The sequence below is a fragment of the Labeo rohita genome, chromosome 19 (genome assembly GCF_022985175.1).
Source record: "Labeo rohita strain BAU-BD-2019 chromosome 19, IGBB_LRoh.1.0, whole genome shotgun sequence".
Taxonomy (NCBI): Eukaryota; Metazoa; Chordata; class Actinopteri; order Cypriniformes; family Cyprinidae; genus Labeo; species Labeo rohita.
In genome coordinates this window covers 3,939,153-3,956,368 of record NC_066887.1, presented here as the reverse complement: position 1 = coordinate 3,956,368, position 17,216 = coordinate 3,939,153, and the positions used below count along the sequence as shown (strand labels likewise).

Here is a 17,216-nt window from a genome sequence, read left to right as displayed (position 1 = left end):
TGCTGCTGTGCAAGGTGTGTTCACACTGACTAATGCATTTTAAACAGATTTTAATAAAGCACAGTGGTTGATGTAAATGCTACCATAACTATATACACACATATTATATAACTAATGCAATGTGTATCTTTGAATAGTTGTTCATGTGTAGTTAATGACTGCACTTAAATGTTAAACACAACATAACAGTATCAGTCACACATGATTGAAATTGATCTGACTTGTGATTCAGGGAGCGAGTAATTAATTCAGCAGTCACTCCCACTGACTCATAAGTGTTTTTGATGTATTGGAAAAATAAAAAACCTGGGTCATAAGAGTCATTCGCTTACTTTTTTGCTGCCCGCAATAAATGAAATATGAATATTTCACATTTGGTTCAAACTGCAAGCTCAAATGTAATTTCTCTGCAGCGGCACTGTAGATTCAGTGTTTAGTAAAGTGTGCCATCTGCATCGGTGAATAAATGCATGTGTTTAAGAACCCGAAAACATGAAAATCATAAAAAAATTAATAAGGATAAAAGGGAAGGTTCTGAATACAGTTCCAGCAGGGATGCATGACTGATCAGAATTGTGCTACCTGATCTCATATCCCTGTGGAAACTTTTTCACAAGATGCAAAATGCATACCATTAAGTACATATCACTGCAGTTTCCAACAGAAATGAAATGAAACACCAGAGATGCTAAAACAGCGAGCACTTGTAACTTAAATTTACATTTAAATACGTAATTTAATTAATGAATATGTTAATGTACCAACCTATTAAAGCACTGACATCTGTTTTGTACCCTTGTAATACACTAATAACCACCAAACACAGGTGGTGATGAGAAAGTCACATGATGAACCGAAGACCATGACAAGCAGCTTTTATGTATTTTATGTATGTATTTTTATATATTAACATATATAGAAGGTGCACAGTATCATTCACTCAAACACTAAACACCATCATGGTAACACACATGAAACTGAAATAATGTAATAAACATTCATTTAACAACATTAGATGTAACATGCAACCCTAATGTACAAAACTGATAAGAACTATGAAGAAACAGTTATTTCAAAAAAAAAAAAAAAAAATGTAACGCAGGGAATTCTGGGAATGTCAATTTACGATTGTTCACTGTACGTTTTAAAACCTTTTTTCCAATTCAGAAAACGGTATATTACTGTAAAATTACACGCAATGTCCAATACAGTTTTTCACCAGCTATAGTAGGGGAACTTACTGTTAACTCTTTAACAGGTTTTTACTGTAGCATTTTTACAGTTTTTTACTGTAAAATTCACAGTCATTCTTTACAGTGTATTAAACCAACATCCCATAAAATGTACCATATGTACGTTCATCTGTTCTGGAGAAAAAACAAACAAACATTCTTTTAGCGCCACTCAGTGTTTATTTCTGTTGGAAACTGCAGTGATATGTACTTATTGGTATGTAATTCTCATCTCGTGAAAAAAGTTCCCCCAGGTAGGTTTTCATCATGAGATCAGCTTGAAATTGTAATATAGCTTAGTGCGATTATCAAATTCCAAAGGCTGTGATTTAATTAAATAAATACATGTGCTGTGTGTTTCAGAGTGAAGGGTGGCACTGCGTTCATTTACACACGAGCAGCTCATTTTTTAAAACAAAACAGTGTTTTAGCATCTCAAAGCGGTTCACATGCTTGTGATGAGAAGTTCTTATTAACAAGGAGGAAGCTATAAGGACTTCCTCCAGTTTCCCGTCAAAATAAAAGTCCAGTGGTTTAACATTTGAAGTAATGAAGTAATTAAAGGGTAATTAAAGGTCAATGAAGTAATTAAAAGTAATTCACTCATCTTCAGAACACAAAGTAAGGTGTTTTTGTTGACATTCGAGAGCTTTCTAACTCTGACAGCAACATAGCTGAAATGTTGCCAGGTTCAGTTTTTACGAAGCTATGGGAATGCTTTGAAAATAACTTAATTCAACAATTCTTCTCCTTCAAGTCACTGTCCTCCACCATTTAAGACTCTTGTGTCTTATGTTGTTGAACAAAATGCAGATTCATTCGGGTATTTCGCATTTTTTGCAAAACCTACTTTTGTGAACTAGTCCTAGGTTTTTCACACTTTCTACTTACTGTGGCAAAGGGACGCCAAAACGTTCGAAGAGGGCAGGGCCGCTTTTATTAAAATGCCAATAACTCCTAAACGAAATTAGATATCTGTGCACACTTTGCACACTTATGTAAGAGCTCAAGCTGGCTCACAGGAAAAAAATTGCAGAGACTGGCCACTTGGTAGCGCTATAAGAGGGAAAAAACATAAAAATGGCTATAACTAGGCAACCATTTGTCCTATCAACATGAAAATCACTGCGATTTTCATGTTAAAAATGACGGTCTTGGTCCAAAGTGCCACAAGTGTCTATGGGGACATTTTCCTTATGTGCTCAGTGGGCCTGTTTGACTCACGGCCCCAAAGGTCTGTGAGAGATTTGAAAGAAATTGGCCACTGGGAGGCATTATCGCATTATTTGGGGGCGTAAATGATTGTACTTTGCACGGTTTTCTGCGCATACGCGCAATATTTATATCGTATGATAGACCTCCTCGTTCCGAACAACTTTGCCTCTAGAACCACTGCTGCCGTTTTTTAAACGTTTTTTAAATAATTAAGAAGATGTCAAAAAAACAGCTTTTGCGAACTAGTCCTAGGTTTTTTTGCTCAGTCTGGAAAAAAAACACAGCAGTGCAATTCTCTGGACTCTCTAGGCCAATAATTTTTTAAAAACATGTTGAATGGGAAGCTATAACAGGGTCGTTTAGAAAAGGGGCCTGTCCAAATATACCTAAAAGCCTATAAAGCCTAAACAAAAACTCAAAAATTCACAAAACCCCTGAGCACATGCAACAGGTGATACTAAACAAGCTTGCAAAGTTTCAGGGAGAATGAACCACAGCAAATGTTATAAAAACATCATATTTTTATGGTAAATCACCTGGATTTGAGTAAAAAGTTTTAAAATAATTGATTTAGGTGGTTACAGGCTTGCTAAATAATATGTAATTTATTTTTCCTTATGTGCTTAAATATTAATAAGCTATATTTTATTTAGATTTAATTAGTAATTTTTATACTTTTATTTAACAATAATAATATTATTGTATTTATATTACATTATTGATAATAATAATAATAATAATAATAATAATAATTAATTATTTTATTAATATTTATTATTAGTAGTGGTAATGGTAGTAGTACTAGTATTTTATAGCCATATTGATATATAATCAAAATTCTGGCCAGATTGTGCATCCCTACAAACAATCACAGCAAACTTGGAATTTTTTTAAGCCTATTTCAAATTGCAAACACAATTTCTACAAGAAAAATCACCAAATCATGCAGCCCTAAATTCCAGCATGTTTGTGTACTCATGCAGTGAACTTGACCCTGTTTTGCAGATATTTGCATGAGCCATAAAAACCCCACATAAAACTAAATTTAGCATACAATTATATTTTATATACTTGTGAAACACACTTTTACAATAATTACCACCAGTCAGCTAACATGTAACATATTGCACTGACTTTAGGTGGCGCTGTGTTCTCACTCTCACACAGATGCATATACACACACACACACACATGCCCGCAAGGCCCAGAGTTAATCTGTACGCTTGAGAAAGAGACCGGGCGCACACACACCTCAACACACACACTGCATCTATGAATATTTGCGAATACAAACATGCTCGATCGCCCACATGCGTTCAGAGCTCAGGAAAAGGCACCCACATACGCATGCATTTTACTGCACACATGCTGAGACAGCCAACTTATACATGCTGATACATCATATCCAGAGAGCTTTGTTTCACTAGGATATTGTTTCCGCTTTGTTCCTGGAGTTTGCCGGGGCAAAGAGGAAGATGATTATGCTGAAATCCAGTCTTGCGCTTGGAGAAGGAGTTCCCGGGCCGTACGATTGCTAAGCAATAACCGCCATGCAGCCAGTAATCAGCTAAGTACCATAATCCTCCTTGTGGGGTAAAGTCGTGCTTGACCTCCAGCTATATACAGCCTGTGATAACAGCATTAAACGGTAACACCGCTCTCCACTCCCAGAAGCCTTTGCTCCTTGTGCGGTCGGCCTCTCGGCATCCCTCGGCGCCTTTCGGCCCGCTTCGGCTTTCTGGAATTGACTCTTTGCTCCGGTGTGGCCTGCGTCTTTCGCGGACCGTGTGCCAGAGCATGCTGGGAGGGGTGGAGGACGCGCTAAGCTAGCAGCTGCTGTACCACAGGACTAGTGCATGCGTTTCCTGCAGCCGTGACCTGGTTTCCCCCCGGCTGGACCTCCTTTGCCCCTGCAGTGGCGTGCGGTGTAGTGCTCAAACGGGGATTTGCAGGGGTTGATGCAGCCGCGCGGTCGACATGCTCGCGCCCGCAGCCCAGATGTGCAGCTCTTAAATGACAGGTGCGTGCACGCGCAACGCGCTTGGCCGTGGAGGATTGTTTTTTTTGCCAGTGCAGCATTCGTGTGACAGTCGAGTGCCTCTCACTGAATGCTGCTTAGTTGACGGTTTTGTGACAGGCGTGCAGATGTTCCTAGCGGAGTAATTATAACGCCTGAGTAATGCCTGCACAGAACTGGCCGTACAGTTGGGGAAGATTATCATGCTTGAGGTTTAGGGATGTTTACATCTCGTGATGCCGTGCTGTGGGTATAGACTTAACAGTTATTCGGTTTGTTTTCCTCTTTTTGTCCCATTAACATGCTGTTAGGTTTGAGTCCCTTTCTGTGAACATGTGGCGTATTACTGTATAATATACTGTGTATATTACAATAGCAGTGTATATGGGCCATTCTACAGAATTGGTTCAAAGTCAGAGTTGGAAACGTATTGAAAAAAATGTGTCATTTTTAAATGCATTACAAAATTTTAACTCGCTTACAAACATACTAACATACTACAGATTTGCGTAACTGTACTAAAAAAAATGTATGTCCTCCAAATAAAGGATTATATGTTGCTGTTTGTCACTACCGAAACAATAATGAGATGTTTTGGTCGTGACTGTCAGTAGTGACAATTTTAGATACTTTTGAAGCTAGCTCAAAGATGTGAATCAGCATGTGGTTAGCTAGCACAGTTCTGAACTGTTGTTCACATATAAAAACTAAATGTTATGGAATAACTCCCAAAAAAGTGTGTTTAATTATAGAACAATAGTGTTTGGTAGTTACTCACAGATTTTTCATGCTTTTGAACACATTGATACTGCCCTCCAAAAGTTTGGAAACACCCCAAAGTGTGGTTTTGGACGATATCAGCATAAATCCTTATACTTTTTTGATGCAAATACATTAAGTAACTTGTTTATTATCATTGAAGACCAGCAGTAATAATTTTCATTTTTATTACGTAGTAATGGCAATATATACAAGTCAAAGTCAGACAGTTTGGGACAGCCACCTCCCAATTGCAAGTACCCACTAAATGATGATTTTATATATATTAGACGTACTGATATTTTAAATAATATTGTGAGTTTTAATAGATAATAAAAGGATCTTAGTAATTATCTAAGATTTGAATACTTAATGCATTTTAATGTGTTTTTTGGTTGTGGGACAGCAGTTTGAACCAATTATATAGAATTGGCCATATGACAATGTATTATTGCAGTACACACTGATGTTTACAAGTTTGGGGTCAGTAACATTTAAGATATTAGTACTTTTATTGAGCAAGCATTAAATTGATCAAAACTGACACTAAAGTAGTTTTGCCAAATCCATGATTTTCCCATGTAGTTGGCCTACTTTAACACTGTTGTCAGAGATCGTTTTTCATGTTCGCAGGTTCGAAGTGACCTCAATAACCTGATATTTAGCCCCTAAAATGCGAATTTTACCAGGGGATCCCTGCTGACAAATGTGTATTTTACCCCCCAGGACATGATTGGGCTAGTTTTTGGCTAGTTTTGAGTAGCAGTTGGGCAGGTTTTGCTGTGAAAACCTGGCAATCCTGCACTAAAGACACATAAAATGTTGCATTTTTATTTTAAATAAACGCTGATAAAATATTCAGAAAAATGTAGCATGTGGTTTTCACAAAAAAAAAAAAAAAAAATTAAGCAGCACAGTTGTTTTCAACATCGATAATAATAAGAAATGTGTTTTTGAGCAGCAAATCAGCATATTAGAATGATTTCTGAAGGATCATGTGACAGACTGGAGTAATGATGCTGAAAATTCAGCTTTGCACAGGAATAAATGACATTTTAACATATTTTACAGTATTTTTGATTAAATAAATGCGGTCTTCTTCTGTCAAAAACATTAAACAAATTCAACCCAGACCTCTGAACGATAGTGTGATCATACCAAAAACAAGAGTACATCTGAACAGAAGGAAATTTTATTTTGTGGTTGTTTTACTTTTAATTTTTAATATGATATATTTTATTTACAGCAAATATTTCCAAAGGTACTTTCTACAGTACTTTTTTTTTACAGTAAATTTGAAAATTTTGAAAATTTAAAATAGTCAAATGTAGTTCTACAGATTCCCATTATGTTTTTAAAACTATGACAGTTTTAACAGTTAAAAATGGCAAATTAAAATAGATTGCACAAAACTGCTTCTTAGCATTTTAATTTGCATGTTCTAATGTGTCTAGCAAGTGATGTGACGCTTTTAGTTGATTGGCACTTCATCCTATTTTTGTAACAATGCACAGTTGATTTTTTTGCTTTATTTTCCCCTTTTTAAGTACATTTTGTGTTTATTTACAGATTGAAATGTATTCAAATTTAAATATATTTAAATGGATCCATGGTCATTACTTAAAATTAATATAATTGACTGATTATGGCAGAAATATGCTGAATCAAATCACTTTGGATGTTAAAATGTAGTGACACTGTAGTGTCATTTATTTCGTCTTCAAGACCAGCACCATTTTAGTGGAAATGAGGAATTATTGTGTGGGATCTTTAGTTCAATGGCTGTTGCAGTAGTGTATTGCAATATTTAGTTACTTTGTGGGGTGAGCTGACATGTGGCAAACAGAAAATACCATTATGTGCACAATCTAGTCTCAGCTGTGAGCAAAATGGCCTTTATTTTAAAGCAAACATGTTGTGATGATTTTCTCTTGGAGTTCTGTTTCTGCTATGCTGTATTTGTGTGTCAGGTTGCTCTGATTTGAGAAACTCACAGGGCTTTGCACAGTGATGACATGCACAAATCAAGGAATAATATCGCTTCATTGTTTAACATATTGCTGCATGCATATGATGACACAATGGATGATGCCACATTTGCATTTAGACATTCAGCAGTCATTTACTGCTGGAATATGGTGCAGCTCAATATGGTACTGCTGCTGCTGACTCTGCACAATCATTTAATGATGTATTGCCCACGTCAATAAAAATAAGATGTTTGCCCATGCAAAAGCCAGCTATATAATGCTAAGGTATTATGGGTGGTGGTTAGGATGTTTCTACATGGTTGCCAAGTTGTTCTCAATATTTTATAGTGAGTTGCAGATTGGTTCTCAGATCAGTGTATCTCTACGGGATATTTTCATTTATCAGTCTGCAAGTGCAATCACTTAAAAAAATCACTTTTTTTTTTTTTCATTTTAATTTTATTTAAAATTTTAAATTTAGTTTAAATGATTTTTTTTTTTTTAATTTTAGTTACATTTTAAAATTGTAAAATTTATTTTAAATAATTGTAAATAATTTTTAATTTTTATTTCAGTTTTATATTTAGTTACATCAAGTTAAACTAAATTGAAATGAAAGATATTGCTTTGTAGCTTAAATCTTGTTTTTTATATTTAATATCAGTTAACATTTATCGTTCAAGTAACATTTGTTTTGCTTTTAGTTGTAGTTTACTACAAATATCCCTGCACCTCTTCTCAGCAAGCCACATGATATGCAATTTTTGATTCATGCCTATACACTGTAAAAAAAAAAAAATCTTTCAAAAAGTTTTTTCAACTTAATATAATTTGTTACCCCGCTGACTTAAACTGAAATTTTAAGTTACTTAAAGGAGAAGTCCACTTCCAGAACAAAAATTGACAGATAATTTACTCATCCCCTTGTCATCCAAGATGTTCATGTCTTTCTTTCTTCAGCCGTAAAGAAATTGTGTTTTTTGAGGGAAAGATTTCAGGATCAAGAATGCAGTTTAAATGCGGCTTCAAACGATCCCAAATGCGGTTGTAAATGATCCCAGCCGAGAAAGAAGGGTCTTATCTAGCGTAATGATTGGTTATTTTCATAAAAATAATACAATTCATATACTTTTTAATGTCAAACGCTCATCTTGTCTTACTCTGCCTGAACTGTTTTTGTTCCGGTTCATGACAGTTAGGATATGTTGAAAAACTCCCATCTCATGTTCTCCCTCAACTTCAAAATCAAACTATATCGGGTGTTTGATCTCCTTTGCATGCTCACTTTGCAAAGACTGGGTCGGTACTTTGCAGCGATGTAGGATGATTTTGAAATGATTTTTGAAGTTGAGGAAGAAAATACGATTGGAGTTTTTCGACATACCCTAACTGTCTTGAGTCAGAATACACACAGTTCAGGAAGAGCAAGACAAGATGAGCGTTTGAGATTAAAAAAGTATATAAATTGTATTTTTTATTGAAAATAACCGATCGCTTCACTAGATAAGACCCTTCTTCCTCAGCTGGGATCGTTTGCATCCGTTTAAACTGTCTTTTGGAAGTTCAAAATCGGGGCACCATATCAGTCCATTATATGGAGAAAAATACTGAAATGTTTTCCTCAATAAATCAAAATCACAAACTGTAAGTATGAGCAATAGTAAAAGTGATGTTTATTTCAACAGTCCCTTTCCAACTGCTAGAAAGTAGCAGCATCTGCTGTAAGTGAGACTGGCTGGCGTGATATAACGTTGTTAACGAGAGAAAGACAGAAAGGGAGGGAACTAAACGCATCTGGCTCTGTCTTGGCACTGCAGTGTTTCTCTAACTCAGTGTGACACACTTCCTCTCATGACTCTGGCCAAAGCTGAACACTCTGCCCTTACAGGTTAACCACTATAAAAGCCATGGCTCAAAGGTCTGTAATGGCAGACAGGTCCCAGACCACCAAACCCCATCCAACTGGCCACTCTCACAGAACTTCACAATCCCTGTGGGCTCCTCACCATGAAAGAGCTCCAGGGCAGGAACAACAGTGATGCTTGTTGACGTATGCCTGCTTAAACAAGAGAGTCCTGAAGCCAAGCGAATATGGACTCGCAGGCAGTGATCTTGAGGTGACTGGTAGCGTCAAACAGTTTAGTCTGTGTCAGCCTGAGGGACTAGAAAGACTGTGGGAGGCATAAATTAGACATGGATCAGGATGGTGTGCTCCTTCAGGGTTTTTTTTAATGCCAAGAACCCCAAATATGATAATCCTGCTGCAAAGGGGAATATAAATAGAATATAAAGGCAGCTTTATTTGTATGCATGAAGACTCATTTATATGATGTGAGGGGAAAAATGGAATCAGTGGCATTGTAGTTATACTAAAGCAAACATTTTTTGAAAAAGGACCACAAGACAGGACTCAAACTCAGGTTGCCTAAAGAACTGTCATGCTATATGTTATAGCACTGACCACAAGGCTATAGATCAAATCCTAAAAACATTTCAAGATGATTTCTTTTTTTTTTAAGTGTTGGTCTGTGTACACATGTAGGCAGGCATTTGAGTTGCACATTTGGGCATTTTGTTGCCCTGTTTTTTTGGCATCCACCATTCTGAGACCCCTTCATTATGTTCCAGTATTTTAGTATTTAGTGCTACATCCAGCCGTTTTTGAACACAAGGATGCATCCCATGTAAACCACATCTGAACACTATCTTGTGTGCAAACAATGTAATTATACAGCACTTCCTTAAAGGGATAGTTCACCAAAAAATTAAAATTATCCGATGATTTACTCACCCTCAAGCCTTCGTATATGTACACTACCGTTCAAAAGTTTGGGGTCAGTACATTTTTATTGTTTTTTTTATTTTTTTTTAAAAGAAATTAATACTTTTATTCACCAAGGATGTATTAAGCTAATAATTAAAAGTTTATTAAAAGTTAATAATAAATAATTTACATTGTTATAAAATATTTATATTTTGAATAAACACTGTACTTTTTAAACTTGTTATTCATGAAAGAATCATGAAAAAAAAAATCACAGGTTCCAAAAAATATTTGGCAGCACAACTGTTAATATTATCCAACATTGATCATTCTAATAATAAATCCGTATATTAGAATGATTTCTGAAGGATCATGTGACACTTAAGACTGGAGTAACAGCTGATAAAAATTCAGCTTTTCATCACAGGAATAAATTCTATTTTAAAGTATGTTAAAATAAAAAACATTATCTTATATTGTAAAAACATTTTGCAATATTACTGTTTTTTTTTTTCATATTTTTAATCAAATAAATGCAGCCTTGATGAGCATAAGAGACTTCTTTAAAGACTATTACAAGTCTTACTGACCCCAAACTTTTGAACGGTAGTGTATATGACTTTCTTCTTTCAGACAAATACAATTAGAGTTATATTTAAAGATGTCCTGGCTCTTCCAAGATTTATAATGGCAGTAAATGGCTGTTGAGATTTTTAAGTCCAATAAAATCCATTCATCCATCATAAAAAGTGCTCCACACGCCTCCGGGGTGTTAATAAAGTGCATTGATGCGTTTGTGTAAGAAAAATATCCATATTTAAAACTTTATAAACCGTAATCTCTGTCATAAACACATTCACAAGAGAATTGTGTTTCAGCAGATGATGTAGAATGTTTGCGAATGTGGTAATGAATGCTGAAGTGACGAACGCAAAAGCAAACAAGCACAACAAAACACTGGTCACAAATTAAAAATTTAAAATAAGGATTTGTAAAGAAAAATGTCAGAGCATTTCGAGGAGACTCTTGGCTGATATCGAGGAGACTCAAATATCGAGGAGAGTTTTAAATATGAGTATTTCCTTACAAAAATGCATCGTTTCGCTTCAGAAGGCCTTTATTAACCCCTTGGAGTCGTATGGAGCACTTTTTATGATGGATGGATGCACTTTATTGGGCTTAAAAAAATCAACAGCCATTCACTGCTATTATAAAGCTTGGAAGAGCCAGGACATTTTTTTAATATAACTCTGATTTTATTCATCTGAAAGAAGAAAGTCATTTACACCTATGATGGCTTGAGGGTGAGTAAATCATGGGGAAATTTTTATTTTTGGGTGAACTATCCCTTTAAGTCAGAATATTTGTTCAGACAACTCACCTCTAGGTAATTCTGTATGGATGTTGTTTTACACAACCCTAGTGTGAAGCACTTGAAGAGAAATGGAGGTGCTGTAAGCTCATTTATGATTGAGAACAGTTTTAGCCTTACCTCACTGCATTGACCACTCACATTGACCTCATTTCCATTTTCATTCTTAGAAACAGAAGCCCATCAGCATCCAGGGATCCCAGCGCGGCGTATAACCAAAGGGAGGGGGAAGGAGGATTGCAGTATGCCCCGGCTGAAGGTGGCATGCCCCGCTCTCCGTCCGACTACGGACGTGACCCTGGCCGTTCGCCGAGGAGTTCAAGAATGTACAATGAGGTGGGCGGTTATCAAGACAGTCGAGGACGCTGGCACTCGCAAGGCCAGCGTTTGGACGGCCAGCTAGACGACTATGAACTCCAGAGGCGCCGTGAGGAGGAATACCAGGCCCGATACCGCAGCGACCCCAACCTGGCACGCTACCCGGTCAAACCCCAGCCCTACGAGGAGCAGATGCGCATCCATGCCCAGGTGTCACGGGCTCGGCACGAACGGCGCCACAGCGACGTCTCGCTTGCCTATACAGAACTTGACGAGCCTCTGCATGGCCCAGGTGGGAGGCAGTCGCGCCTCCCTCTATTGGGAGGCCCAAGTCAACGCTCGTATTCTATGGACAGGAGCTCACCGGGACATCGGATGTCGAATCATAGCCCACCAACACCACACCGTAGCCCCGTGTTGGGCGACAGCCGGCGAGGACTGGCGGAGCCAACGAGGAAACCTATACCCCAACAGCACCACTTGGACCCTAGCTCAGCCATGCGCAGAAACAAACGGGACAAAATGGATAGTATGCTACGAAATGACTCTCTAAGCTCAGACCAATCCGAGTCGGTTCGACCTCCTCCACCTCGACCGCACCGCAGCAAACGCCTTGGCAAGCTCCGAACCATGGGCAGCTTCAGTAGCTCAGAGGAGGAGCTGGCCACTACGCCAGAGTACACCAGCTGTGAGGATGTGGAGCTGGAGAGTGAGTCCATCAGTGAAAAAGGTAAACTGCTGACTCTAAATGGAATTACTGAATTGCTGATTGATAAAAGTTGCAGGGTTTTGGGGAGAAAAGTTGCATTAAAAGTTTCAGGTGTGATTTCAGATGTGATTCCAGTCATATCAGTTGGCACCATGTTGCTCCAGAGCTGGTGGGGGCAACAGAGAGTTCAGCACTGTTGTATGGATTATTTAGCACCGTGATTCTCCAGTCCTCGAGGCCTACTCTTCTGCACATTTTGTATGTCTCCCTCATTTAGCGCACCTGATTTAGATCATCAGCTCGTTAGGAGAAAGATCCACGAACTGAACTGAGTGTGTCAGATTCAAAAACATACAAAATGTGCAGAGCAGTGGGCCCCGAGGACTGGAGTTGAGAACCACTTATTTTGAGCCAGTGAAACATAAACATGTAATTGTTTACTGCATCCGAAATTGTATACTTTCTAAGTAGGTACTTCTTTCAAAGTAACTATTTAGCAACTGTTATATATAGTATGAAGTATAGTATAGTATTTGTGAAGTATCCGGATAATCCACATACACTGTTGCACTCGGCATGATGTCATTATCATGTATAAACACCAGCCAGAAGAATCTTCTGATTTGACATCCAGGATCAGGGGTCTCTGACACAACTTTCTGTAATTTTTTCGGTAACACTAAACACCTTCATTAGCTGGTTTTAGGGGTTGTAGCTGAAATCTGCTTGATGGTAGATCTTCAGGAGCAGCATTGAAAACCCCTGTCCTAGATCTTAAATGATTTGATTATTGGTTATTCTTGGTTCTCCAACTTAAATAAGAGAGTTAGCTTAGGCAGAGCAGAACTTGTTGATGGTGAGGTTGGAGTAATGATGCGGTGTGTTATGATGCCATCTTACTGAGTCTGCCTTACATACAGATAGCATAGTGATAACTTTTGTTGAAGACTTGTTGCATGTTTTTTTGATGACACCTGCATTACAGAATTAATTGTTGTTAAAAGCCACTGTTGAATACTAACCAGATTACTGTAACTTCTAATAGTAATCCCTGAGACATTCTGAACAGAAGTCAAAAGATGAGAAAATGAAGTATAAGACTTGCAAGGTTGTTACATTGACCTCAGATTCAGTAAAAATGACAGTTCTCTTGGTAATTCTGTTTTTGTTTTAGTTTCTGTGCTTTGGTTGTTGAGATCAGTTTTAACATGTCAAGTATTCGGTGACGTTTTACCTCTAAATTCAGTTTAAACCTGCACTTAAGATAAAAGAGAATCCACTGATGCTGGCAATTACATGGGGTGAGTCACGTGACCAGGGTTTTAAACCATGGAGGGTGTTTCATTATTCAGGCAGGTTTAATTATGTAATGCAAGCCGGGCTGAAGATGCTAGCTAGAGTGTGAATGGGGACACAGGACACAGTTATACATTGCCATTCACTGTTAGGTTGATTCCTGTTATCCTGTTAGAATATGAAATTCTATAGCTTTTGATGTTGGACATTTAAAGTGAGTATACAGTATTACTATGACCTCAGCTGACATGATGATATGATTACCTGATGATGTGATGGTCTGACAAAGAACTAAGAGCAAAGCTTGATGTTCCTTTAACTGTGTGACCACCACAGGTTTGATATCAGGCTGTAACTATCAAAATTGACAGACATGTATGCCACTCTTTGTTTTAGTTTATTAGAGGAACCCACTGGTTGGAAAACCTGTCCATAGGGAAAAAAGCAGTATGTTATGCTGGTGACCAGCAATGCTGTATTTTTTAGCAGAGTTTTTTTATACTGGTACATCTTAACAGCTAATATGATTCTTAAAACCTTTAAGATGTAAGATAATTAAAATGAAGGGGAGTGCAGGGCACAACCTAACACTTTTTGAATCTCTCAGTTTGTGTAAATCCACGTGGGGTTCAGAGTATAATTTTTTATCCACGTTATTTTTACACTTGTCTAGTAAAAGTATGTAGCTTTGTTTCATAATTACAGCGTGTAAGTTTTTTGTTATTTACCTCAAAAGAAAGGAAGTGAAATGTGACAACATTCTCCGTAGGTGGGGTACATTGTAACATGTGAGGGGCACGTTGTAACATGACCATATGACAGCTTAAAATGTTGTCTGATCGAATGAAAAAAATTTACACGACAAACTAAAATATTTTGTCAATAAAATAAAATAAAATGATTACATTTAATTAAATAAAATAATGGCGTTTTTAAAGAATTAAAAAAATGTCAAATTTTTTAAGGTTCACAATGAACACACTGCAACCATGCATGGGACAGCTTTGATCGCAAAACACAGCTATACAGTATAGTTGAAAACAATGTGCGCAAATAGGTGAAACACATTCAGACATTCAAAAAAACACTTCCCTACCCCCACACACAGCTCTCATAGAACACGAGACTTTACATTTCTTGAAATAATAATTTCTCAAGATTAAACATCAATTGTCAGTCTTTATGCACTTTCTTGTGGTTTGTTTTTAAAATCCATAAAAGTAAATAGTGAAAACTACATTGTTAATGTCATAGAAAAGCATAGTTTAATAATAGCGGGGCAGATTGTAACGCAGTGTTACAACGTTCCCCATCAGCGCGACTGGAATATAAATGTGGTTAATGTCTTCTGATGGTTTGCCAAGCATTAATAAACTATCTAAACTGATAAATAAACAGATTGGAGATTAAAATAAAAGCAGATTTGTCTCATTTTGAATTAATAGTAAAAACTGAGATAAAAAACTTAATTCAGCCAGAAATTTACTTTTACTATGGTAAAATAAATATTCAGCGATATCTTCAAAAAGCTTTTGAATTTTGGTGCACTTTTTTCTCTGTATAGTGTTGATATGGCAACTAGTAAACACCGCAAATTTGGTTACGTGTGTGGAAATATTTAAACCATGCGTGTTACAACTAACCCCGTGTTAGGTTGTGTCCCGCTCACCCCTATCTTCTATCACCAAATTGTCTTTTTCAGACATTCCCATGTTTCTGCGTTAGTCATATAGCCAGGGTTTTCAAACCGAATCTCCTGAGCACTGCACATTTTGGATGTCTTCTTTTTTAACACGTCTGAATTAACTGAGTAGTAGAGTGACCTAATCTGGACCTGTCAAAAAAGGGAGATATTCAAAATGGGAAGCACTTCAAAGAGGCTTTAGGAACAGTTTGAAAACCCCTGGTGTAAAGAAAGATTCTAGGTCGTTTTCAACGTAATATCTGTGGCATGTTTACTACACAAAATAATTGCAATTAGTGTCTCAGCATGTACAAAATACATTTTAAGTAAGGATGATTACACATGGGAAAGCTCAGATGGAGTGTTTAACACATAGAGACGCACATCGTATGTGTCATCGATGCTTTGTTAATTCTTGAAGTGAACTGTTGACTGTAAAGCCGGGTTCACACTACATGATTTTTACCCCATTTTTCGCCCTCCAGAGAATTGGAGCAAAAATCTTGTCAAGCACCTCGATCGGTCCCGATGTTCGGCATGGGTTATCTGGTAATGTGAGACGTTCACAGATCGAATCTTGCACCTCCCAATCTGCTCTCACATAAATTGGGGCAGCCCCGATCATATCAAACATGTTTGATATTCAGGATTTTAAATCGGGATGATCACGGCTATGATTACGTCAGTACTTTTACAACAGCCAATGCGCGACCGCAAAACAGCTGCTGTACGGTCCATTGGATAGTGGAGATGGAAGAAACTGCTTCTTATGTTTTTGTAGTAACACTGTGTAATATGTTGAAAACATCCCACAACCAAATGGAGCAAGAAAAGCTCTGGAGTGAAATCATCTCAGTTTTCCACATAAAGCTGCTAGCATGCTAACTAACAGTTGTAAACATTAGTTGCTGAAATGACAATCTGTTGCGTAAGATCATGTGAGGCGCTCCCTCCGGCATGATAATCTTAATAATATCTTGTAGTGTGTGATGCGCCACAGCTTTCAAATATTGTAGTGTGTGCATGTTTTAAGATTTAAGGGAAGATAATCTGCAAAAAAAAAAAATCCTGTAGTATGAGCCTGGCTTAAAGTGCTTAGATCAGAGTTGTCCAAACCTGTTTCTGGAAGGCCACTGTCCTACAAAGTTTAGCTCCAACCCTAATTAAACACACCTGCACCAGCTAATCAAGGTCTTCAGACTCACTAAAATTTCTAGGCAAGTGTGTTGGAGCTAGTTGGAGATAAACTCTACAGAATAGTGGCCCTTCTTGAGCAGGATTGGACACCCCTGTAATAGATTCTCTGTTGAGCATACAGAATACATGTGCATCAATGTGTTGTCCTACACTGCTAGAAACAATTGTTCCCTTAGTGCACAGGTGTTAAATTCCTGGAGGGCAGCAGCCCAACAAAGTTTAGTTCCAACCCGCTCCAACACACATAACATGTAAAAGGAAAGAAAAGGAAAGGACGTGACCTGTGACCAAGTACAGTGACCCATACTTGGAATTTGTGCTCTGCATTTAAACCATCCAAGTGCACACACACCGTGAACACACACACCTGGAGCAGTGAGCAACCATATTGTTGCGACGCCTGGGGAGCTCAGTACCTTGCTCAAGGGTGATATTGAAGGTGAAAGAGAGTGCTGATCATTCACTCCCCCCCACCTACAATCCCTGCTGGACCTGAGACTCGAACCCACAACCTTCGGGTTACAAGTCCGACTCTCTAACTATTAGGCCTGAATGATGTGATTAGCTGGATCAGACGTGTTTAATTATAGTTGAATCTAAACTTTGCAGGACTGTGGTCCTTCAGGAACTGAGTTTGGCACCTCTGCTTGGGTTACAAGTCCGACTCTCTAACCATTAGTCCT

At 37.7% G+C, this 17,216-nt stretch overlaps 1 protein-coding gene across 1 annotated transcript in view; it reads left to right on the top strand.

Moving 5' to 3' along the window:
- The window catches only part of rims2b (regulating synaptic membrane exocytosis 2b), a 186,354-nt gene that overhangs the window by 66,315 nt on the left and 102,823 nt on the right, over nucleotides 1–17,216 (top strand). The window contains exon 7 of the mRNA XM_051137658.1: nucleotides 11,500–12,377. Within this exon, the coding sequence (XP_050993615.1) occupies nucleotides 11,500–12,377 (878 nt within the window). The remainder of the gene's footprint in view (nucleotides 1–11,499; nucleotides 12,378–17,216) is intronic.